The sequence below is a fragment of the Phoenix dactylifera genome, unplaced genomic scaffold (assembly GCF_009389715.1).
Source record: "Phoenix dactylifera cultivar Barhee BC4 unplaced genomic scaffold, palm_55x_up_171113_PBpolish2nd_filt_p 000430F, whole genome shotgun sequence".
Classification (NCBI taxonomy): Eukaryota; Viridiplantae; Streptophyta; class Magnoliopsida; order Arecales; family Arecaceae; genus Phoenix; species Phoenix dactylifera.
Window position 1 is genome coordinate 616 of NW_024067866.1, and position 26,856 is coordinate 27,471.

Consider the following 26,856-nt stretch of genomic DNA (forward strand, 5'->3'; position numbering starts at 1 on the left):
TGAACAAATGGAATCTAAATGGAATGAGTATTGGGACAAGATATGTCCTATGCATAACTTAGCTGCTTTTAAATTGAATGGCGTGCTAATTTTACTTGATGCATACTGTGAAAATATAATTCAAGATCCTGAACCTGCTAAAATTGAGGTAAAACAACTTCTTTATGATATTTATGCTATATATGATGAAAAAATTCGTGGATCTAGATTCTCCGTACAAAGCTCTATTTCTTCTTCTAGTAGTTCTCGTTCGTCATCTATTTTTTCATTCATTGCACAGAGAAAACACACACATGCTTCAAGTTCATCTTCATCTTCTTCATCTTTAAGTAGTGAACTAGAATTTTATTTACGAAATGATCTTCAGTCTGCATATGATGAAAATCAAATAGAGTCTAGATGTATTATCTTGGTAAGAGTGTTAAAAATCAATATCCTGTTATGTCTGCAATTGCACGCGATATTTTAGCTGTGCCGATGTCCACAGTAGCATCGGAATCCGCTTTTAGTGCAGGTCGGCGTGTTCTTGACGAAAAGAGAAGTAGGATGACTGGCGAAACGGTTGAGATGCTTCTCTGCTTCAAAGATTGGTTGGATGCTGAGGCGAGACTTCAAGATAAAGGTGGACATAATACAACATCCTCTGATGATGATGATACAAACACTACTGAATAGTGAATACTGAATCACTGATGATTAGTAAGATTTCTTAATTTTTTATAATTGTACATTTTTATTTTTTTAATTGTTAAAGTGAGTCATCTCTATTTTTCTCCTTTCTTATTGTATTCTGGAGGTCAGACCAAGGTCCAAACCTCCCTTCATGTACCATTTTGATTTAAATTAATAAACTGGTAGGGGTCTATGCCAAACCCCCACCATTAAGGTAGCTTTATATTAATAAATCCTTAGTTTTCAATATTTATTAATTTATTAAAAAAAATTATTTTCATTTATTTTAAGGGGGACCGGCCGTGCCTGGCCCGGCCCAGGCCCGGTTCAGGCCCTTATGGGCCGTTTCGGGCTGGCTCGCGGGCCGTGCTGGGCTGGCCCGCGTGCCGCTCAGGCCCTTATGGGCTCGTGCTCATGGGCTCATCCTTATGGGCCATGCCGGGCTCGGCCCGCGGGCCAGAAAGTGGTAACCCAGCCCGGCCCCCTTTAATGGGCCGTGCTAGGCACGGCCCGCTTCGTGCCGGGCCATGGGCGGCCCGGCCCAGTGCCCATCTAGCATGGCCCGCTTCGTGCCGGGCCATGGGCGGCCCGGCCCAGTGCCCATCTAGCACGGCCCGCTTCGCGCCGGGCCATGGGCGGCCCGGCCCAGTGCCCATCTCTACTAAGGGCATCGCCTCACAAGTGGGCCCTCATATGGGCCGGACCTGGGCCGATGGCCTCACTTATGACAATAATATATGCAACAATCATGCATGAGGCACATGCCGATGCGCATGATGCTTGGGCATAGAGGTCCAGACTCCATCGAAAGGAGATCGGGAAAGGGAAAGAAACAAAGCCAAATTAGTAATGCCATGAGCTGATTCATAAAGGTGATATTAGGGGGAGTTTCTAAACTATAACATCTCTCCCACTCAACCCTTCTGATGCTCTCATCGCAGATTGACTCCTAATCAAGAGAGACTGTAACAATCAATAAGAGACTCACCATAACAGTCAATAAGAAACTCCTATATAACTAGTACAGGTTGTGACGGAGATTAAATCTGGCACTGATACCACCTGACGCAAACTCAGCCCGTTAGTGTTGCATTGTTCGACTGTCGGCCTAAATTCATGACCTTCATATTTCATTGTTGCCAATACCATTACCCTTTGAATTGGAAGCCTAGACAAGGCCACAGCATCAAGCAGAGGGACATGATATTAGCCCAAAGATAAAAAAAAGTTTTCAAGCATGGTTGCAGTACAAATACTCAAAATAGACTTAGATTACCTCTTGCACCCTGCTTAAGGAGACCCCTGATTTCCGATTTGGCTCCATCCTATACCTATTATTATGTAGAAACATATTACAGTTTGTACACCAAACAAATCAAAGCGGTGATTACAACAAAATCCGACTCGTAAGTAGAGAACAATGCCTCTAGGTTTATGCTTCACTAAAATTCCTTTTCCTCTCAAAATGGTGATTATTGACACCATTGATCTGCCAAAATAATGGTAGAAGAGTGACAATTTTCTCATTTCTCTACAAAATTAGGACTAGATATAGAATCATGATCCACCATTTTGAAACTTCGAACTTAAGGCCCAAAATAATCCATCTTACAATGTCATAGAAAGTGGGGGAAAGAAGTTTTATTGAAATTATTTTCTTCAGTTACAGGAACTATTATCATATACAAAATTCTGTGATAACAGAGAGTTAATAGGGCACCCTAATATTGTTTCCAAGCTCTGCCCACAGCACTCCAACAGGAATTAACACTGGAAGACGTACTGTCAAATCAAGTGGGCAAAGCCAATTTACCACCACTTCCTGGAGCTTGCACATTGACGCCTGCAGTCTTACCTGGCATAATCAGAAAAGTCGGATTGTCAGAATTTGGGATGAAAATTGTTGGTACAAGTTGTCTCAGATGTATGATTGGTCAAACATGTGCATTCAAACAATTAGCAGTTATTCAAGTGAGTTATCAATGCAAATGCTTTCTAATACACTTTTATGGTGGCAATGAGGCTGTTACAGAAGCTTGCAGTTGGCATGTCCGAATATGGGAAAATAGAAGTAGAATAAACTGCCCTCGCATGCAATATATAGCAGAAACAAATATAGAAGAAAGGTATGCCTGAAAGAAAACCCATATAGAAAACTCAATGTCCTATCGGATGACATAAATAAGGCATTAGATGGCACAGCGAACTGATCTCCCTCTTAGAAGTAATAACAGGACACAGTCAGTAGGTACGACTTCCAAAATAATAACATATGCAGTACATTTAAATGCCACTGTAGAATCTTGTGTCATCCGTTTTTGAAAACTAATTTGGCTAACAGCACCCACAAGCGCAAGTGATCATGCATGCCAAGATAACAAACAGAGACAGAAAACCCTCCACCACACCGTAGCACAGTTATCTTGGAAAATGGAAATATTTTCTGAAGATGTAAGCCCTTGATTCAATGTTTAAAGAACCAACTGAACCAAATTCAGTTTCAATTGGAACCAAGCTAAAACCAACCCCTCAAATGTTTTGAGCACTTCTTGCGGAAGCTGATTGAAATTAACTAGATATTTTTAAGCATTATTTTGGTTTTTAATATAGGCTCCAGAATATTGATTTCAAACTTTTTATTTATTTATTTTTGAGCCAAAAGAGGAGATTTTTGACTCGTGGATCATAAGCGCAACATGTAAGAAGTATTCCGATATTTCTTAGAATTAAAAGGAGTTGATGCAGATCAAGCCCCTCAAGTAGTGAGTTCAGAAGATTTAAGCTCAGACTTGCAAAATACTAACTAAACATTTTTGGACCACAAACTTTATGTTAACTCCATGAAAAAGGACTTAATGATTTTAAAATCAATCATAGGCCATCAGAAAATGAAGATCCAAGCCATTGAATATGATCTACACTAGAAAAGAATCCTAAGAACCAAAATTCATATATTTTGGTGGTTTCTGATTATACACCAAATAAATATAAAAATGAATGGTATTAATTGCACTAGTATGGGAAGATACATCATAGGACTCAAATTGAAAATCCACTTTGTGGATCATGATGTACACATCTTAAATTTAAATTGACAACTCTTTTATGATTAGATCATGATAAAACATAGTATCATGCTATTAAAACCATCCATTTTGACAACTACTTGATGATTAGGATAGAGAGCACCAAGACACAAATTTTGGTTATTGTCCACCATTGATTCTGAATCTTCAACTCTTCTTTTAAGGAAAAAACATAAAGTGTATAGTCCAACACACATATAGACACACATATATGCATATATTTATGTATATAGATACACACTATGTACACATACATACATACATACATACATACATATATATATAATATATATATATAGAGAGAGAGAGAGAGAGAGAGAGAGAGAGAGTTAGCTCACTAGCTATATTGCTGTGATTCATTTTGTGTTTGAGAGACAAGCGAGAGACCTCCAAAATAAATGATTTTTACTCTCTAAGCATTTCATACACGATAGATGATGATCAGTAGTGTCAATTTTAATTTTTAGATATTCGTCAATGATCCTATTGGTAAGTATTTGCGGCCAAATACACTAAAGTGCATTCTATCCCAACTCTATATCATGATCTGCAATGCATAAAATGCCTCGAATAAAAAATACAATTTAACAATTTTGATGGGGTGATGCCATGCTTTCATTTGATATGTAGTCTAGAAGCATACAAATAAGCAGAAATTTGATCTGTCTAATCCCTATATGAATATGTATGTAATGTATGACGTTATATGGTACTTCATTATATTATTTCAATGTTTCATACATAAGTTCATGTAGTTGGTTTCTAATTCTATTGATATTTATGGGTTAGGTGCTTGATAATTAAAATTGTAGTAAAACATCAAACATAAAAAAAATTCATTAACATCATTATTGTCCTTTGAAAGATTCTTTATAATTAAATTATACATATTGCCCTTGAGCCTAGTAAATACTAGAATCATGAATTTAAAGATTACAAATTGTATAATTTACTTAAACATTATGTGATCAATATGAGCTAGCCTATAGGATGAGCTTATAGGACTACAACGCTGCTTGGTTAGAGGGGTGGGCTGACTGTGCCTCCTGATGATTGCTAATGATCTAGATATCTACCTGAGATATTGTCACTCGATGAGATTTTAAATATCCGGTATGTATGTTGTACTTTAAATATAAGTAATTGATTGTATCTTTTATTTGTGTATCTCACTAATTGATTTTAGGATATTTCATATTACTTCTTATAGCATGCAACATTTTACTAATTTATTTTATGTTTTGTATCGCCTCAAAAACAATAAGATGCATCATTCAGATGTATATCGGGATCATAAAAATATCAGAAATATTAAGAAACATCAATTATAATTAAAATTATTGAAAAAGTTGAAAAAAATTGATTACCAATAAATCAAACCTAAAAAGGCACTTGGAAAAAAAAATTGGCGTGTCGGTTCCGCCTCTGCATTACCGTGTGTCGGTACCCGGTATGCCTTTGTGTACCGTGTTGGGTACCGTACCAACTCGATTACCAACTAGTATGGATGCCGATACTGGTTCGACGGACCTTGCATTTTACAGATATATAATACAAATATTCTAGCTAGGTTAAGATTAACTTACCGAATGCTAAGTTCAAATAGGAAAAGCCCTTCTCAAGCACAAATGTCCTCTAATACGTAGCAAGTATAGATAATTTCAAAACATAGCCACTAAAGCCCTTTCATGGTTAATAACGGTTCTAGAATAAAATTCTATAGTGATAAAATGAGAAGAAAAGCACAAATCGAGTTCAAGAATAAAAACAAGCCAGATGGAGAATATTTTTATTTCAAGGTCATCCCTAGACATATAATGTAGTGGCAGTTGGCTCATTGTACCTTATAATGTGACTTGGCCTTTGCATATGTTTATTACTGAGAAAGACAATCAAGCTTATTGTACATAGGGGTGGCAATCGGGTCGGGTCGGACATAAACGGGTCGGGTCAGATGTAAGTCGGGTCAAAAAATCATAAACCTGAACCCGACCTGTTTATTAAATAGGTCAGAAAATTCCAACTTGAACCTGACCTGTTTATTAAATGGGTAACCCGACCCGACCTGTTTAACCCGTTTTAATAAACAGGTAACCCGTTTAACCCAACCCGACTCGTTTAACCCAACCTGACCCGTTTAACTATTGGACTTAAATTAGATAGTTAGCGTATAAGCCATGAACAGTGCCAACATAATTTACGATAAATCCACCAATATTAACACAGTCGAGCAAATTTTTTTTAAAAAAAAATTTAACCAAAAATTAAAAAAAAGAAAACACGGAGAGCAACAAGGAGGAGAGAAATTAACTGATTACAATTTTCTTATTGAAAAAAATAAAAGAAAATGAAAACGGGAGCCCTCAAAATCTCTGATCTAGGATTCTAGCGCCATCCCTAAATTTTCTCTCCGAAAATCATTCCGACCGGCTTCGATTCGGATGGGGGGAAAAATCTGGAAGCCCTAGCTTTCGCCATGAATCAAACCATAAGAAGTAAAAACCAAACCATTTCCCTCCACCGGCATACCTGCTGCTCCGCAGTAGTCGCCGCTTTGAGGAAAAGATAGAGCACGCTCACGTCCTCCGCCGCTTTGAGATCCAAGATCCTCAAGACAAAGAAACAGAGATAGAAAGAGATGGCGAAGGAAATCAAAGATAGCATGACTATACTACTAGCGGAGAAAGGGGAGAGAACGCGACGGATAGAGCGGGAGGCGGAGGCCGTCGTCGTGGAGAAGACAAAGCAGTCACTGTCCGCCGGCAAGTCGCGAGACGACGAAAAGCCCCAAGAAGGCGGGAAGCGACGTCCCAGGAACCCGTCGAGCCGCCGCGGTCGCCGTCGACGGGGAGGCGGAAGGAGTCGGCAAGGGGGAGGAGAGGCGGAGGCGGAGGTCCGAGGAGAGGAGACTAGGAGAGGGGAGAGGACTGAGGAATAGAGCTCGGGCGGCGCTCACAAAGACAAACCCTAAATGGCTAAACCTAAGGAGAAGCAACGCCTTACGCCTTAGCGACGCCTTTTACGATCCAATCAAACCTCGCGGTGAAAGGCTGAAAGTAGACGGTGGACTGTGGACCTCGCGGTGAATGCAGGCCGAAGCGGGGAGTTGGGCCGAGGCGGTGAAAACGGGCCGAGACAGGAGTTGGGCTGGCCCTTATTTATCAGCCCAACAATTAAACAGGTTATACGGGTTAAACGGGTCAGGAATTTAAAATCTGTATCCGACCCAATTAATAAACAGGTTAAACGGGTCAACCTGTTTACGACCCGAACCTGTTTAAGCCAAACCCAAACCTGTTTATGGTGGGTCGAACACGGGTCGGGGTTGGCGGGTCGGGTCATATTTTGCCACCCCTAATTGTACAAAGCATCATCATTAGGTGTTTAGGCAGTAGAGGGAACTGCAGCTGGAGAGGGTTTCTAAAAGATATATTAGCTGAGTGACCCATCCATACGAAAACCATCCTAGTTGGAAAGTAATCAAACTCTAAGTTAAGGCTCCTATTTTGTGTCTTAGCAAAATTGTAAAACATCCATAAAAATTTGCTGGCAAGCTCCGAATACAGTCATGATTAGTGGCACCAAAGATCTAATCTAGCCAAGCCTAGTCCATCATAAATGTAACTCCATGCATGACCAGGCCTTGGTCAATCACTTCACTGACCCACGAGGAGTCAAGTGTCCACTCAATCTTGTAGGCAATTTCCCATAATCGAATGGCTTGCTACTATCCTTCAACTTGTAGACATATATATATTTCGAGTGTCTCTTTTAGTGGGCATGTTATAGTTTGTGCATTTATCTATTGGCTTTTGCATCATGCATTGCAATTAGCATAAAGAACGAATTAAAAGAATCCAATCCAAATTACTATGAAATCAATAATCACATAAATATTGCTGCCAAGCACTCAAATTTGAATGGCAACCATGACAAGTTATGCATTATCCGATCTCTATAAGAAGGAACGGTGTCTCTTACCAATGCAAAAAAGTATAGCAAACAACCATTTAATGCATATATAGTACCAAATCCACAACTCTCCTCTGTACTCTTGCTGCTTCCTATAGGCATAACTCTCGATCACCTTGTAATGGAGGCTCTTGACCTCAGTGCTGCCATTGCTCTTCCTTGCAAACTCTTCTGTCTCAGCCCTTTCGAAGCTTGGCAGCCTGGACCAGAGGAGCCTTGCCATTCCAATCTTATTCCATATTTTGGAGCTTGGCAGCCTAGACTAAAGGGCCTTGCCGTTCTAATCCTATTCTATATTTTGGAGCTTGGCAGTCTAGACCAGAGGAGCCTTGTCGTCCTAATGCTATTCTATACGTGGCATGGTGGGATCAGATCCAAAGCCCTCGATGTTAAAGAAAACCCTAGGTTGAAACTCCTTTTCCCAAAGAAGACACGCTCCCTTGCTCCACATAGCATCGATAGCTAAGCTATAATCTGAGAAGAGGTGTGGAACGTCGATCCAAGGCTTCAAGAGTATGGAGATGGGGACAAGAGAGAGTGGAAAAGAAAAAAGGGACATGGCCCTGTTTCTGATTAAAGAGGGCATCACCTCAAATTGTAGCGGTTCATGTGGTGGGCTGGGCCATGGACCTAGTCCGTTATGTATTTCATTTCGGTCCATTTCATAGTTTCTTACATGAGTAAATTTGATAAAGGAAAAACTAGTTAGACACCTTCAACTCAAGACTAATAGTTTAAAACATTTCAAAGTAGTCCTTGAAGTTAGTGGTCCTAAACCCTATCTAGAATCCAACACCATCAGAATACTATCCTCACTGGAATGGATTATTTATCAAAAAAATGCAATCTTGTCTCCTCTTATCATCCCTCCTCACTTCCGCCAACTCCTCTTCTAACATCTCCTCTTTAAACCCCGCCACCATCTTCATCCCTCTTTTCTATCCCTCCTCTGTATTTAACCTGGTTCCACTCGAGCTCCATCCACTCCCACCATCTCCTCTTCTTCCAACATGTCCTCCTCTCTAAACATGCTATTGTCCACGTCTCCATCTAACTTGGTCCTATGCTCCACCAAGTCTTATCCAGTCCCACCACCTCCTCTTCCAACATATCCTCCTCTCAAATTCCGCCATCGTCCTCATCCCTCTCCATCTAACCTAGTGTCGAGTGTCACCCACTCCCACCATCTTCTCCTCCTCTCTAACCCTATTGCCATCCTCATCCCTTCTCTCCATCTAACCCGGTCCTGAGTCCCACCCATTCTCACTACCTCCTCTTCCAACATCTCCTCCTGTCTAAATCCTGCCGCTATCCTTGTCCCTTCTCTCCATCCTTCTTCATCTCTTCTATCCATCTAAATCACTCCTCATAAGGGTATCTCAATCCTAAAAGTCCCATATGACTATCACATGATGGAATCCCTTAAGCTCGGGTAAAGGAAGATGAATGGCGGGATCATATTGAACTACTTAACTAACTTTAGGGACTACTTTGAAATTTTTTAAATTCGGTATGAAACTAGCTCTAAGTTGAGGGGGTGCCTAAATAATTTTTCCTTCGATAAATTCTACCACCTCAGTCTACTTAACTTTTGAGATTTTGTTGCTAGCAATATTATTTTCTAATAGTTTTTAATCAGCACCACATTAGTTGCTATATCAAATTACAGAAGTCCCTTGATGCTGAGCAGCAACAATGATTTGCCTTTTCCATCATAGAAGTGTAAATGTAGAACAAGTACTCTTTACATTTTTCAAATAAAATCATGAATATATAAATATTTTATATTCAATTTGCAAATAGTAAAATGGTTAGCAACTTTAAAATCTTCAAGTGACCTGGCTGATCTTTCAAAATGTTACAGCCAAAACTCAGTGCAGAAGGTTTGGAAGGAAATGGTTGGTATTTTTGAATAGTCTGGTATCATATTTTTAATGCAGTAAGAAATCTATTTGTCTACCAGCTAGCCATCCTCTTTTTGGTTAAAAAGGAAGAACAATTCTTTGTCTTAATATACATAGCAGTATTGTCAATCCTGGAAGAATCCATAATTCATCATGGTGTTCGGAGTTCAAAATAGATTTGTTGTAACAGAATGATGCTTTGCCAACATGGAATATGAAAAAATTATGTTGTTAATCTCCATTCCATTGAAAACAAGGTTTTGGCGATGTCATTATCTTATCATAACTGTTCACCTTTGAATCTGCTATTTACTATTTGAATGGAAATAATGGCCGTTTATTGCCTAGTCCAGTCCCTGATTGCATTTTCTGGAATAACATAATTTCTCTTTTAACAACCATTACTAACCAGTAGTGTTATGGAAATTAAGAATGAAATGTTACTTGATCATGTAAGTCTTGACAATAAGATAATATTTTCAGTTGATATTTTTTTAAAAAGAAAATTGTATTGATTAGATGAACTGTACAAGGTCAAGTGATGGTTGTTATTTCATAGTACTAGAGCCATCACCCATTACATACATGTATAACATAAGGGTCTGCAACTGTTATAACAACTGTTATAGTAAACCTTGAATTAAAATTCTGTTCATAGGTCCATAATGGCACCCTCCACTAGGCATGGGACCATCCCATTTACATTACTCAGAGCCTACAGCACTTCTCTATGGGACCATTGAAGTGATATCCTATCATATTATAATGCATTATCATATGCTTGTAGACTCTAATAATGATCTTCAATATGGCGTATAATTTGAAAATGGACAGAATATTAACCATGTCATTGTTGGTGCAAGAACCATAGAATATCAAACAGAAATCACATCAGAAGTCCAGAAGATGAGTGTAAAAACTTTGGGTTTTTGACATTTTTTTAATTACTGTGCTGCACCTCGAGTCTTTTCTGTGCTTCCTTATTAAATGTTCGACATGTGCAGGATAGGGTTACATTTGGGATTCCCTTTTGTCTTGCAAACTCAAGTCTTAAAGGTGTGCACACTTGTATTGCTATAGCTGTTTTAACTCTTTTGGATCATTTTTGCTTCCATGATCTGTATAAATACACACTATATCTTTTACTAATATACTCTTCATTTGTATGTCATAAATCAATACCAGTTGGTCAAACACTTAACACATAAAAGGATTAAAATAGAATAAGCTTAAAATTATCATTAGAAGTCCCACCTTCATTATCTGCTCTTCTTCTGCTACGCCATAGAAGACGCATAGGTGTACCTGGAAAACCTGCATCAGACCGTAGCTGTTTTTTCATGTAGCGTCGATACGTCTCAGGGAAAAGCTTTGCGTCATTGACAAAGAAAACAAAAGTGGGTGGGCGAATAGCAGCCTGCAATAGTCAACATAAGTACACTTTCAAAGAAATCTTACATAGTTTCTTTTAGGGAAAAGAAAGAATATATGCATTTAATATGGTCAAACAAATTTTTTGATGAATAATGCCAAAAAGCATCAAATGGTGCAATGAGTTCAAGATTTTGGTTTGATATTTATACAAAATGAAATTTTGCAGTATCAGTTGTTGACAAAAGATAAAATAATGATCAACAAGGAGGATATGATATTCTATTAATTTATCTTATCTTTAATAATCTATGACAAGATGGAAGCCAAAGGCATGCCTATAGCATGAAACCATTGAAGTGACAAATTGTGAAATTCGATGTTTCTATGAATCAAAATAGAGTGGGGTTTCCATCAAGCTTTGAGGACTATAAAAAACAAGAAGATAAAAATGTGCCTTAATAGTCGTCATAATATATTGGTGTAGATTGTAAATCTTCAAAAATTTTGATATGCCATTGTTCTATATATTTTCCAATGCCATCATGATGATGTATTAATTTATTTATCTTCTACTCTATTAATTGAGAGCGAGCCTTGGTGCAACGATAAGATTGCTCCCCTGGAGGTCATGGGTTCAAAACATAGAAAGAACCTCTCTGCATGTAGGATTAAAACTATATACATCTAACCCTCCCCAAACCCCGCAATGGCAGGAGCTTCATGCACCGGGCCACCCTTTATCTTCTACTCTATTCGCCAACAAAGCCATTCTTTAAGATTATGCATGCTTATTTGGACAAAGTAGCATCATATAAGAGTTGATGCCAGTCCCATTGATGAGGATCAGAAGTGGTCGCAGATCTCTATCTCACTAAATATAAATATAATGATAGAGGAGCTACATCATTAGCTCACTTAAAAGTTTCAGACTTAAACTGTTAGTCTGTGATTCTATTAGGTTGTTAACTCATTCAAAGGTCTTACTTAATATGACAAGTTCACTGGACAAACAAGTTATCGTGAGAGCAGGTCCATCAAAGATTCATGGTAAACTTAAGACCTAATTGAATACATCAGAATAATTTCCAAAAAACGATATATAGATCATCACACTTATTTCTTCTCATGGAGTGTTCAATACAAGTTAGTCTTTAGGGTTATATCAGAAGTGTACAAAGCAGAAAAAAATATGGATTTTATTGGTCTTGTTCACAATCACAACATAGCTTTCAATATAATTTATCCAATACCAACAAAGAAATATACTATAAAAAATCATATTAGCAAATCAAAAAGTTATCTGAAAAGTTATGGCAACAGTAGCTTCAATATGGATATCAAAATAGTCTTGTCAGATACCAAGACCAAACAGTTGCCCCTTCACCATGGCATATCCATGGAAAAAAATTATAGCTACAATAAGAGCAAAATGGGGCAAAATTGGGCACAAGAGAATGCAAAATATGCATTACAAGAGAATGCAAAATATGCATTACAACAACACTTGACAATAGGTTCGTCATCTTGGTATCGAACCCCGTACTAGTACCATTTTATTATAGTATCAATACGCCGGCTATAGGGGGCCGTTCGGCGTACCAAACATCGGTATGCTCCCCATACCGCATACTAGTTCAGTATCAGTATGGTACGGTACGGTCTGGTTAGTGTGCACCGATACCAACCAAATGGCAAACCTAGCTAGATATTGAAAGCTCTCAAACAACTCATGTATATTAAGAGAGGAAGGAAGAAATACAATAAACATCAGAATTCTACAAAATCCAAGGATGACTAAAGACTCAACCGGGTAAATCAATAGGTTGAAAAGGGAAATAAGCAGGGTTGGCATCGAGATAGCAAGAAAAGAGATCCTCAGGTACAAATGGAAGCAACAAGGAGAAATAGAGAAGTCTAAAAAACCATTTCTCAATAGTTCTCCATGAAAGGTACAGTCATACGAGAGCTTATTGGGGCAGTCAAATCTAATGGTGAAGAATGACGATAGACCCTCGTATGATCAATACAAAGGAGGTGTTGCATGGAAATATGAATCAAGAATCCAGACAAGTACCTAATAGATAGGTTGTGGGAATATATCTAACTATATAAATTCTCATGTCCACAAAGTCTTCATATAAGTACATGTAGATCCACGCATGTGTACTATTTGATGCAAATGATGTACTATTCGAGTTCGGACCAGCTATTGGAATAAGACAGATAGAGAATATATAATACATATAAAAATTATAAAAGAGAAAAAGCGAAAGATCGAAGGTCGGCTTAGCCGGACCGAACCGCCCGGTTTGGTCCGTACCGAGCCCACCCGGTTAGGGACCGGGTCGGTTCGCCTAATAAAATCAGGTTCGGCCCCGAACCAAACCGAACCAAACCGATCAAACGCGTTGCGAACCGGCCGAAACGTTCGGAACCAACCAATTTCGTTCGAACTTAGTGCGAACCATCCGGCTCGCACTGAATCAGCCCGATTTGGAACCGAGCCCCCTCCTTTCCTTCTTTTGTTAAAAGATGAGGTTGGGAAGGCCCAAGACCTTTCCAACATTATTTCTCTAACACTTACACTCTAACGGCTCCCCCTTCTCCCAATTTGTAAAATCACACTGATTCAGCGCGATTGAAGGAAGGTCGAAGTCTAAATAAGATGTACTTCCTCTTTTCTATTTCATTCACTCTACTTTTTGGAGGGTCCAAAAATTAGTTCGAAATTTGCAAAATAAGAAAAGATCATGCTAAAATTTTCAATATGGGCTTGATTTTATGATATATTGTAAATCTAGAGATGATCCACACGATGAGATAATTTTTTTAATTTTTTAATTATACATAATTTTTAAAAATTAAAAAAATATTTTTGGATTAAAAAATAAAAATCTATAAAAAAATAAAATTAGAAAAACTGTAAAATCAGAAACGAATTTAGGGGCATGAAAGATACTCTCCAGCAAAATTTGGTATCCATTAATTCAAGTTTTGATGCGATTATGCTATGCACATAATGGCCTAGACCTAAATTGAAAAAAATGAGAAACAAATAGCCTTTGATGCGTGCCCACGAGCTTAAAAAAATATATGCAGCATCTATTATTGAGTTCTACATGGATCTGAGCTGAAATCAATTTTTAAAATATTTATATTTAAAAATTAGTTTTTAATTTGAAAAATAATTAAAAATATATAATAAATACCCAAAAAATGAAAAATTAGTAGTATGTAATACATATTTGAGAAGTATTTCCTAAAGTAAAAAATAATTTTTTTCTGAATTTATGGTATTTAAACATATTTTTTAGTTTAAAAAATTATTAAAAATATATAAATAAATAAATATGAAAAACTAGTATTATGTATTAAAAAAATCAAATATATTTTCTTAGGTAAAAATATTATTTTCATCGTTATAAAATTTTAATATTTTTAAATAATTAATAAACTGACGTACTTGATCAATCTGCAGAAATAAAACCATCAAAAAAAAAAAAGAACCAGAGCGTGATATTAGTTGGGATCATAGGCAACTACTCTCGGATTGGCACTACTAAAAGTGCAACTGGTGCAACACAGAGTTCAAAGGAGGCTTAACTAGGTTGAAGCAACACTTAGCTGATGATTATCCGACGTATCTATGCCAAAAATACCCATAGAAGGTTCGACAGTTGATGAATAAGTACTTCACTAATTTCAAAGCAATGAAGAAGAAGGTTGCCAAAAAGGCAGAGGTGGACCGTCGAGCGACAGAGCCACCTTTCTATCATTGTAGAAAGTCAAAGGCGTCCGCTCTAGATGACGAGGAGGCACGGATCCAAGCTGCTATTCAGACGAGCCTGGATGATCGATGGCAGTAGGATGAGGTGGCTAGACACAGCTCGATTTGGGCTCTCATACTACGAGTCAGCACCGGTTCTGCGAGCAGTAAGACAGATCCAGAGTTCAGGAGGATCTTCTCAGTCAGAGAGGCCGTCAGCAGAGGCGGTGGCCATATTGCATCTATGCTGGAAACTTTTGGTAGCAAAAAAAAGTCATCCAGAAAGATTGCACTTAGGGTCACCATCCCTGATTTAGATCCACACGCCTTTTCCACCAAGGATTCGAAGCAACAAAGGGTTGATACAATGCTGAAGAAGGATAAGAAGAAGGATATGTATGAGCTATTGGATCATGGTTTTACTTTAGTCACGTCCCAACGAATGTGACAGACAATACGTACTATAGGTCTACCATTTTCTCCATACAGACTGTCGATCCCGATGTAGATCCTCTAGGACTGAAAGACATCTACGGTGAGCTTCTTGACAATAATAAGAAAGAGATAGAAAAGTGCATTACCTCATACAAGAGCAAGTAGCGCACATATGGACGGAAGATGATGTGTAATGGTTAAACTGGTCCTACCAAGCGAAGAATTATCAACTTCTTGGCATATTGTGATACGAAGACTTTCTTCCATAAGTGTTGCCCAGATAGACAACCCAAGAGGGGGGGTGAATTGGGTTTTAAAATAATTATCGCAATTAAAATGTCTGTGGATAACTAATTAATACTTTTTGCAAGTTAATTAATTAGATGCTATGTGCAGTGAATGAAATGAAAGTAAGAGATGACAAGGCAATCACAAACACAAAGATTTTATAGTGGTTCGGAGCTAACCCTTGCTCCTACGTCCACTCCCCAAGCCTCACTTGGGAATTCACTATAACCCCTCGGATTACAGCCGGTTGTTTTACAAGTTCACAACCTAACTTGTTGTTTTACGAGGTCACAACGAACTCGGTCGGTTTTTCCAGGCTCACCGACTAGAACCACCCGATTGTTTTTCCGGGATCACAATCGAACCCTTACACGTTGGTTTCAACCTAGGCTCACCAACAAACCTTTACACCCTTGATTCAATCCCCTGATTGAATCAAGTAAGGACCAAATGGATAGAAAGAACAAAGAGAAAAATACAGCTTCTAAATAAGCAGATATTCAGCAATATGAATAATAGAAAAGTTAAGAGCCCTCAAACAAGTTTATGATGATGTAGTGGAGGGCTTCTCGAACTTTGGGTCTCCTCTTGAATGTCTTGAAGACTTGAAGGCAGAAGGAGACTTCTTTAATGCTGGGAAGAGTTGGTTGAATGGAGTTAATGGCTCTCTTCCTTCTTTTCCGCTGAAATCCCTTTGGCAGATGAAGTTATTATGTTTTCTTTGAAAGGAATGTTACTTCTCTGCCTTGCTACAGTTCTCTGTGGCTATTTAAGCCATTCCTCCCGGAAACTAGCCGTTAGACACACTTTACTAGCCGTTCTGCACATTCTGCACATCCTGACAATGTGTCCGTTGGGATCGGAGTCGACTCGCGCGATCTGGAGTCGACTCGGCTGTAGCAGGAGTCGACTCATGCTTTTCTGGAGTCGGCTCGGCAACTGTTCCGGATTTGAATTAAAGTGGTCTTCTCGACTGGGAGTCGACTCGACTTAACCCGGAGTCGACTCGCCAAAATCTGGAAGCTGACCTTGCACTTTTGGAGTCGGCTCATTCAAAGGAATTCATAGAGATATTCTTCAACTTCACTTACTCGAGTCGACTCGGAAATTCTGGGAGTCGACTCGGCGCTCAGAGCCCGAACTCCCGATCTTCTGTCTTTTGGCTCGTGCAGTCTTGGAGTCGACTCGAACTGCTCCGGAGTCGACTCGGCTCTCAGTATCCGAAAAACAGTCTTCTGTCTTTTTGGAGTAGCGCTGCCTTGGAGTCGACTCGAACTGTCTTGGAGTCGACTCGCGTCTCAGAGACAACCATACTGTCTTCTGTCTTTTTGGGGTCGCTTTGTCTCGGAGTCGACTCGGGCTTTGCGGGAGTCGACTCGGCTCTCAGTGCCCGAAAGTTGCTCTCTGACTTTTGCCTTGTATAACACTGAGAGTCGACTCTCGCTTCCTTTGAAGTCGACCTGCCAACCATCGGAGTCGACTCGCGTTCCTCAGGAGTCGACTCGGCTCTCAGGGTCCAAAATGACTTCTCTGTCTTTCTGTCTGTAACTCCCTGGAGTCGTCTCATACTACTCTGGAGTCGACTCGCGCTCTTCAGGAGTCGACTCGCTGACAGGTTGTGAGTTGGGTCTTTCTGTTCGTCTGTCTGTTCTCAGTCGGAGTCGACTCTTAATGTTCCCGGAGTCGACTCGCGCCTGTGCCAATGCTTCCGATACGCTTGGAGTCGACTCGTAAAATCCCGGAGTCGACTCGAGTCTCAGACTTTGGTTCAAGTTGACTTCTTAACTTATCCAAAATGTCTTGAACCAAATCTAGAGACACTTAACCATAAATTTACAAGATTTTCACTGAAACACTAGATTGAATTCATTAGTAAGCAAAAGATATACTCAAATGCTTTGAGCTCATCAAAATCAAATAGGGTTATAATCAATCACTCCACAATCTCCCCCTTTTTGATGATGACAAAACATTGAGTATATGTAAAGTGAATTGCTCAACAAACAAGGAGAATTATAGTAAAATTTGAAAATGAATTCAAGTGTCTAGTTAGTTTTAATTTATCCAGTCTTGAAAGGTGTGAAACAATAAATTTCGACGTTAAGGCTCCCCCTTTCATTTGGAATTATATAAGCCTTCATATCATGCAATCAATTGTTTGGCTTATATATATTTAATAATTTTGCTTTCTTAAAAATTCAGATTCTCCCCCTCAACACATGCATTCAACTTTGTTTTGAATCTCAGAATTTTCTTTTAGTGCATTGAAGCTTTTGAACTTAAATTTTTGTTTTTTTTTTAAAGAAAAAATCTGTCAATTTGTTCTTAAGTATGATTCAACTAATCTCCGAATATCCCTTGAATAGATTCTGGAGATTACTCCATTAGGAGCCCCAACAGAGAGATAATGAGCCTCGAGGTATCGAATCCACTAAGAACAAATTATTGTGTGTTTTAAAAGTTTTCTTTTTATTGATTTTCATTAATTCTCTTTACATGTCTATTCAATATATTTCTCCCCCTTTTTGTCATCATACCAAAAAGGAAGAAAGCACATCGCACAAGCAATTTAGAGATCAATTTGCACATTTCTGAAGAAAATGGTCTACTCCTTGTATTGATGTATAAGTGAGTACATTTGTGAATACAAAGAGGAAAGCAATAAATACATGTCAAAATACAATAAGTAAGCTAGCGCTTCTTGGAGGAGGATGTGGCTCCCTTGGGCAGTCTAGATTGTTCCATGAGTAGGGAGACCCCATCTGTGACGTGCCCTAGCTGTGTAATGATCGCCGAAGTAGCCCTGCTGTGAATCGAGGAGAGCTCAGTCACACTCTCCTGGAGTGTGTCCAGCTTGGCGATCAACACGTTCGCCAGACGCTCGGCCCCCTGGTTCAGGGTGCCCATGTCATGTCTGATGCCATCTCGCATCTTCCTTGTGTTGCTTGTGACATCACTCATATTGGAGAACTGGGCTTGGATCAGACTTCTGACATTGTAGATTTCTTCCCTCACATGGGCCGTCATCTCGGTCACGGCTGATAGGGAGGGAACCAATGCAAAAGATGGGGCAGTGGCTGGACCTCGGAGCTCTCTCAGAAGATCGTCCCGAAGATCTCGTACAATCTCCTACCGCAACTCCCGGAGCTGCTCAGGAGAAATCCGGACCTCCATCGGCTGAGTGAGTAGAGCTGAGGAGGAGGGTCCGGCTGAGGTGGAGGGTGCTGAGGTGGAGGGAAAGGTAGGAAAGTCTGAATCTGGATCAGGACTGGGGGAGCGTCTAGTGGTAGGTGTGGAGGAGGATGGTTTCCTGACCCAGGTTCCCTCTACCTTATGAAATCCCATCCTGTGTAGGGTTCCCTCACCCATGCGATCTGTCCATCGCAGTGCGCGAGAGGGTTCCCCCTCAGGAATGGGGATCTCAGACTCCCTAAAGATAAGAGTGTATAGCATCCCATAAGGAAGGGTGAGCCTAGGTCTGTCTAGTGGCTCACATAGGTATCTGTAAATGAGTTTGGAGAAGTTAATTGGAGTATCCTGAAGGATGTAGAACATAAGGGCTAGGTCCCTCTCAGATACAAAATCAAAGCGGCCGGTCTTAGGAAAAAGGGTCCTAGAGATGATACTCAAGAGGAGCCGCATTTCAACTGACAGTGAACTAGCGGACACCTCATCGAGTGGGGACTGGGGTGGACTCCCTAAAATGGCCGTAAGGGCCTCAGTCCTATCCTCAGGATGAGTAGGAGATACCCCTACTTGGGGAAGATGGAGGATTTGAGCAATGATATCCTCCGAAATAAATAGTGGGACACCCGCTACGGTCCCCTCTATCCCACCATTTCCTCTATGTACTGTTCCATAGAACTCCCTAACTAGACCTGGGTATGTGGGAAGATCTAGGGAACAAAAGAACTCGAGTCCCTGGGCCCTCAACCTATCTCCTATGGTGAAGCCCTCCCGGAAGAGATAGTCGAAGTTGACGTATCTCCCGGTGGAGACCGCCTTCCCGGCGCACGGACGCGAGGGAACCGGCCTCGGCGGGGAACGAGCCGGAGGTTATGGCCTCACGGGATCGTTCCGAGCTTTGGACCGTCGCTCGGTGCCGCTCGCGGGTTGGGGTCTCTTCCGGCTTGGGACAACCGATTTACGGGGCATGGTTGACCTAGGGATGGGGTAAAACCCTAATGGACGGAAGAAGGTCGACGGGAAAAACTTTAACTGGGGTCGGAGACGATGTAGGAGACGGCTCTAGGGTTTTGTGAACAGTGGAGGCGATGAATAGAAGTGTTGATTAAACGCTTGGATTAGGGTTAAAAACTCGGATCCCGACCGCGAGTCGACTCCAGTAAGTTGCGAATCGACTCGACCTCGAGTCGACTCCAAAATATGCGCGAGTCGACTCCCCCTATGCTGCCATCGACCTCGAGTCGACTCCCGTCAATGTGCGAGTCGACTCCCCGTTATGAGCCGACTCTGAAACGTATCTGAGTCAACTCGAACTCTGGCACGCACCTAAAAATTATGCTATTTTCGTACCAATCAAGGGACACTCACTAAGTTATGATCTGATATGATGATCATAGATGAGAAACTCTATTTTTAACACAATCTAATCATCAAAATCCATGAACAAGAAGAGAACATCACTAGGATGGATCAATCACTCCTAATCCTCTCCTAAGCATACTAAATCTCTCTTCACTCAAGGATTTTGTGAAGATATCAGCTAATTGATCATCAGTACAAACAAATTGAAGTGTCACATCACCATTCAGTACATGATCTCTTATGAAGTGATGTCTTATCTCAATATTTTTAGTTCTTGAATGCTGAATTGGATTTTTAGTGAGATTAATGGCACTTGTATTATCACAATTAATGGAAATTTTGTCTTGTTTAATGCCATAGTCTTCAAGTTGTTGTTTAATCCACATGATTTGAGCACAACAACTCCCGGCAGCTACATAATCAGCTTCAGCAGTAGATAATGCAACCGAGTTTTGTTTCTTGCTAAACCATGAAATTAAATTTTCTCCTAGGAATTGACATGACCCGCTGGTGCTTTTTCTATCAAGTTTACAACCAACAAAATCTGAATCTGTGTATCCTATTAAATTCAGACTAGATTCTTTAGAATACCATAAACCTATATTTTTTGTTCCTATTAGATATTTAAAGATTCTCTTTACTGCAATAAGATGAGATTCCTTAGGATTAGACTGATATCTAGCACACATGCATACACTAAACATAATATCAGGTCTACTTGCAGTGAGATACAATAAAGATCCTATCATACCTCTATACAGCTTTTGATCTACAGATTTACCTGATTCATCTTGGTCTAGTTTGCATGATGAGCTCATGGGTGTGCTGATTGACTTATTTCCCTCCATATCAAACTTCTTAAGCATCTCCTTGATGTATTTAGCTTGATTGATGAAGATTCCTTCTTTTGATTGTTTGATTTGAAGCCCGAGGAAATAGTTCAGCTCTCCCATCATGCTCATTTCAAACTCACTCTGCATCAAGTCAGCAAATTCTTCGCAGAGGCGATTGTCAGTAGCACCGAAAATAATATCATCAACATAAATCTGCACTAATAACATATCTTTGTTTTTCTTCTTCAAAAACAGTGTTGTATCTACATTTTCCCTAGAGAACTCATGATCTAGTAGAAATTTGCTAAGTCTTTCATACCATGCTCTAGGTGCTTGTTTCAAACCATAAAGTGCTTTGTTCAATTTATACACATGATTAGGGTATTGATGATTTTCAAAACCAGGAGGTTGTTCTACATACACCTCCTCATTAATATACCCATTTAGAAATACACTTTTTACATTCATTTGAAATAATTTGAAATCTTTAGAGCATGCAAATGCTAGTAATAGTCTGATTGCCTCAAGTCTAGCTACAGGAGCAAAGGTTTCATCAAAATCTATACCTTCTTCTTGATTATAGCCCTTTGCTACTAGTCTAGCCTTATTCCTAATTACAATTCCATTTTCATCAAGTTTATTTTTATATATCCATTTGGTACCTATAATTGAATATTCAGAGGGTCGTTCAACTAGGTTCCATACCTTGTTTCTAGTAAATTGGTTTAATTCTTCTTGCATTGCATTTATCCAATTTACATCTTTTTCAGCTTCTTCTATGTGTTTGGGTTCAAAATGTGAGACAAAAGCTAGATGATTATTTAAGTTCCTAAGAGATGCTCTAATCCTAACAGGTTGAGATGGATCATCTAAAATTAAATCCTTAGGATGCCCATGAGCATACCTCCAAGCCTTAGTCAGCCCATGATCCACAACAGCCTCTTGGTTTGATGATGCATTTCCAATTAATTTTTGTTCATCTTCTTGTAATGTCATCTCATCAATCTTTTCTTCAAGTATTTCAGTATCATCATCAAGATCAACTCTCTTGCTAGAAGAATTATCACTAGAGTCATCAAAAACTACATGTATTGATTCTTCAATAACAAGGGTTCTTTTATTAAAGACTCTATAGGCTTTACTAGTTGTAGAGTACCCCAAAAATATACCCTCATCAGATTTAGAGTCAAATTTGCCTAGATTATCTTTCCCATTATTATGAACAAAACACCTACATCCAAAGACATGAAAATAGTTTACCTTTGGTTTTCTGTTTTTCCAAAGTTCATAAGGTGTTTTTTTTATAATGGGTCTCAATAAAACTCTATTTAGTATATGACATGAGATATTAATGGCTTCTCCCCAAAAGTACTTAGGGAGGTTACTTTCACATAGCATGGTTCTAGCCATTTCCTCTAGGGTTCTATTTTTTCTTTCTACAACTCCATTTTGTTGTGGAGTCCTAGGTGCAGAAAAATTATGAGTTATTCCCTTTTTACTACAAAACTCATCAAATAAATGATTTTCAAATTCGGTTCCATGGTCACTTCTAATAGCTATGACTGAAGTATCTCTAGCATTTGTTACTTCCTTATGAAATTTCTTAAAAACTGAAAATGCTTGATCTTTATGAGCTAAGAACATGACCCAAGTATATCTAGAAAAGTCATCTACAATAACTAGACCATATTTATTTCCTCCTAGACTTGTGGTTCTAGTTGGTCCGAATAGATCCATGTATAGTAGTTCTAGAGGTCTAGAGGTAGAGACACAATTCATATATTTAAAGGAGTTCCTTGATTGTTTGCCATATTGACAAGCTTAACATATCTTATTCTTTTCAAACTTTAGTTTTGGCAAACCTATCATCGAATCTCTTTTAACTAGTTTTGATATTGTGTCCATACTCGCATGACCTAACTTACGGTGCCATAACCAACTAGCATCATTATCCTTAGTTTCATTAACAACTAAACATGGGTTATGTTTGGCAAGATCCTCAAGGTCTACTACATACACATTCCCACGTCTTATTCCTTTGAAAACTAAACTATTGTCATTTGAGTTGGTTATGATGCATAAGGTTGGTTTGAACAACACATCAAAACCTCTATCACATAATTGACTAATGCTAAGTAGATTATGCTTAAGACCATCAACATATCGAACATTATCAATAAAAGTTGAAGGGGTAATTTGTACTTTACCTATACCAATGATGTGACCTTGGTTATTGTCTCCAAATGTCACAGCACCTCCCTTCTTGGGCTCAAGGGTGAAGAATTGGTCTTTGTCACCCGTCATGTGTCTTGAACAGCCACTATCCAAGTACCAACAGTTTTTGTCGACCTTGGCTGCAAGACACTCTTACACAAGGAAATCATACAATTTTAGGTACCCAAGTTTTCTTGAGTCCTTCATGGTTAGTAATGTTGGTTCCTTTTAGAACCCAAACCTTTTTAATTTTCCTTTTAGCTTTTCCTTTCCTATGGTCACACATATTAGCTTTATGTCCTACTTTTCCACAGCAGAAACAGGTTATATTCTTAGTTTCACTTTCCCCTGCTTTCATAAAGAAATTACTAAGGAGCTTTTGCTTATTCTTAGGTTTATACCCTAAACCGGCTCTATTAAACACAGCTCGTTGACTATTGAGTATCATTTCTAATTTTTCTGAGCTATATGTAAATTTTTCTACAAAAGGCTTGTACTTTTCAAGTTCTAGTGTTAATTTTTGTTTTTCTGTTTTTAGTGCATTTAAGTCTTTTGTGAAATTACCTCCAATAGTTTGCTTATCCTTTTTAAGTTCAGAAATTTCCTTGGTTAGTTTTTCGTTATCTTTACTTAAGGTATGAGTTTTTTGAGTTAACATTTGGTTGCTTGTCTTAAGTTCTAAATTTTCTTTAGTGATAAAATCCTTATCCTTAACTAATTTATCGTATTTATGGAGGTGAGATTGATTGGTTAGTTTTAGCTCTTATTCTTAAGGCTTATTGTCTTATATTCATCCATTAATTCGTTAAACGCATCATATAACTCATCAAATGTAAAATCTAAATGCGTTTCAGATGTTACCTCATTTTCGTTTGCCATAAAGCATAGATTGGCCTTTTCTTCTTGTTCCTCCTCCGATGATGAAGATGATGTATCGGAGTCCGATAAGGTGGAGACGAGGACTTTCTTTTTCTTGTGCTTACTGGCCTTCTTGAGCAAAGGACAGTCCGCTCTGAAGTGTCGCGGCTTCTTACATTCGTAGCATCCGATTCCCTCATTTTTCCTTTCCTTACCTTTATCCTTGTAATAGGAACTTGAGGGACCTCTCCTTTGATGAAAGGACTTCTTTCGGTTGATGAATTTTCTGAACTTACGTACGAGAAGAGCCTCATCATCATCTCCCTCATGATCCTCTTCTTCACTGCTGCTACTGCAAGATAAATCCTTGTTAGAAGAAGTAGATTTGAGAGCTATTACCTTTTTCTTATGAGAGGATTCTTCTTCGCTGTGTTGTTTCATTGTGAGCTCGTGCGTCATTAAGGATCCAAGAAGCTCCTCAAGTGGAAGCTTGTTCAAGTCCTTGGCTTCTTGGATTGCCGTCACTTTGGCTTCCCATGACCTTGGTAGACAACGAAGAATCTTCCTGACAAGCTCACTGTTAGAATAATTTTTGCCAAGGCTTTTTAGGCCATTGACAATGTCAGTGAATCTAGTGAACATGCAAGTGATTGTTTCATTAGAATCCATTTTAAATAATTCATACTTATGAACTAATATATTTATTTTGGATTCTTTTACTTGATTTGTGCCCTCGTGGGTCACTTCAAGTCTATCCCAAATCTCTTTTGCAGAATTGCAAGTAGAGACTCTATTGAATTCATTTCTATCTAAAGAACAATAAAGTACATTCATGGCTTTGGCATTTAGTTGTGCCTTCCTTATGTCATTGTCATCCCAATCCTTTTCAAGCTTGGGTACAGTGACACCTTCTACATGAATGGATGGGATGTATGGTCCATTTAGTATGGTGGTCCACATCTCATAGTCTTGGGCTTGGATAAATATTCTCATCCTAGCCTTCCAATATGAGTAGTCGGATCCATTAAAGAATGGAGGTCTATGTGTGGACTGGCCCTCAATGTGAGAAGATCCAAATAGGGTTGTCATTTTGATCTTTTACTCTTTGGGTAGTAGAGTTCAGGCTCTGATACCACTTGTTGCCCAGATAGACAACCCAAGAGGGGGGTGAATTGGGTTTTAAAATAATTATCGCAATTAAAATGTCTGTGGATAACTAATTAATACTTTTTGCAAGTTAATTAATTAGATGCTATGTGCAGTGAATGAAATGAAAGTAAGAGATGACAAGGCAATCACAAACACAAAGATTTTATAGTGGTTCGGAGCTAACCCTTGCTTCTACGTCCACTCCCCAAGCCTCACTTGGGAATTCACTATAACCCCTCGGATTACAGCCGGTTGTTTTACAAGCTCACAACCTAACTTGTTGTTTTACGAGGTCACAACGAACTCGGTCGGTTTTCCCAGGCTCACCGACTAGAACCACCCGATTGTTTTCCCGGGATCACAATCGAACCCTTACACGTTGGTTTCAACCTAGGCTCACCAACAAACTTTTACACCCTTGATTCAATCCCCTAATTGAATCAAGTAAGGACCAAATGGATAGAAAGAACAAAGAGAAAAATACAGCTTCTATATAAGCAGATATTCAGCAATATGAATAATAGAAAAGTTAAGAGCCCTCAAACAAGTTTATGATGATGTAGTGGAGGGCTTCTCGAACTTTGGGTCTCCTCTTGAATGTCTTGAAGACTTGAAGGCAGAAGGAGACTTCTTTAATGCTGGGAAGAGTTGGTTGAATGGAGTTAATGGCTCTCTTCCTTCTTTTCCGCTGAAATCCCTTTGGCAGATGAAGTTATTGTGTTTTCTTTGAAAGGAATGTTACTTCTCTGCCTTGCTACAGTCCTCTGTGGCTATTTAAGCCATTCCTTCCGGAAACTAGCCGTTAGACACACTTTACTAGCCGTTCTGCACATTCTGCACATCCTGACAATGTGTCCGTTGGGATCGGAGTCGACTCGCGCGATCTGGAGTCGACTCGGCTGTAGCAGGAGTCGACTCATGCTTTTCTGGAGTCGGCTCGGCAACTGTTCCGGATTTGAATTAAAGTGGTCTTCTCGACTGGGAGTCGACTCGACTTAACCCGGAGTCGACTCGCCAAAATCTGGAGCTGACCTTGCACTTTTGGAGTCGGCTCATTCAAAGGAATTCATAGAGATATTCTTCAACTTCACTTACTCGAGTCGACTCGGAAATTCTGGGAGTCGACTCGGCGCTCAGAGCCCGAACTCCCGATCTTCTGTCTTTTGGCTCGTGCAGTCTTGGAGTCGACTCGAACTGTTCCGGAGTCGACTCGGCTCTCAGTATCCGAAAAACAGTCTTCTGTCTTTTTGGAGTAGCGCTGCCTTGGAGTCGACTCGAACTGTCTTGGAGTCGACTCGCGTCTCAGAGACAACCATACTGTCTTCTGTCTTTTTGGGGTCGCGCTGTCTCGGAGTCGACTCGGGCTTTGCGGGAGTCGACTCGGCTCTCAGTGCCCGAAAGTTGCTCTCTGACTTTTGCCTTGTATAACACTGAGAGTCGACTCTCGCTTCCTTTGGAGTCGACCTGCCAACCATCGGAGTCGACTCGCGTTCCTCAGGAGTCGACTCGGCTCTCAGGGTCCAAAATGACTTCTCTGTCTTTCTGTCTGTAACTCCCTGGAGTCGTCTCATACTACTCTGGAGTCGACTCGGCAAGCATCGGAGTCGACTCGCGCTCTTCAGGAGTCGACTCGCTGACAGGTTGTGAGTTGGGTCTTTCTGTTCGTCTGTCTGTTCTCAGTCGGAGTCGACTCTTAATGTTCCGGAGTCGACTCGCGCCTGTGCCAATGCTTCTGATACGCTTGGAGTCGACACGTA

The 26,856-nt window shown here is 39.6% G+C and overlaps 1 protein-coding gene across 4 annotated transcripts in view; it reads right to left on the reverse strand.

The window, feature by feature from the left end:
* Positions 1-2,258: 2,258 nt before the first annotated feature.
* The window catches only part of LOC103724064 (GTPase Der), a 56,230-nt gene continuing 31,632 nt past the window's right edge, over positions 2,259-26,856 (reverse strand). For all 4 annotated transcript variants that reach the window (XM_039118842.1, XM_039118843.1, XM_039118844.1 and 1 more), the window contains 2 exons: positions 10,889-11,051; positions 2,259-2,527 (listed from right to left, as the gene is read on the reverse strand). In XM_039118842.1, the coding sequence (XP_038974770.1) occupies positions 2,463-2,527; positions 10,889-11,051 (228 nt within the window). In that variant the 3' untranslated portion in view covers positions 2,259-2,462. The remainder of the gene's footprint in view (positions 2,528-10,888; positions 11,052-26,856) is intronic.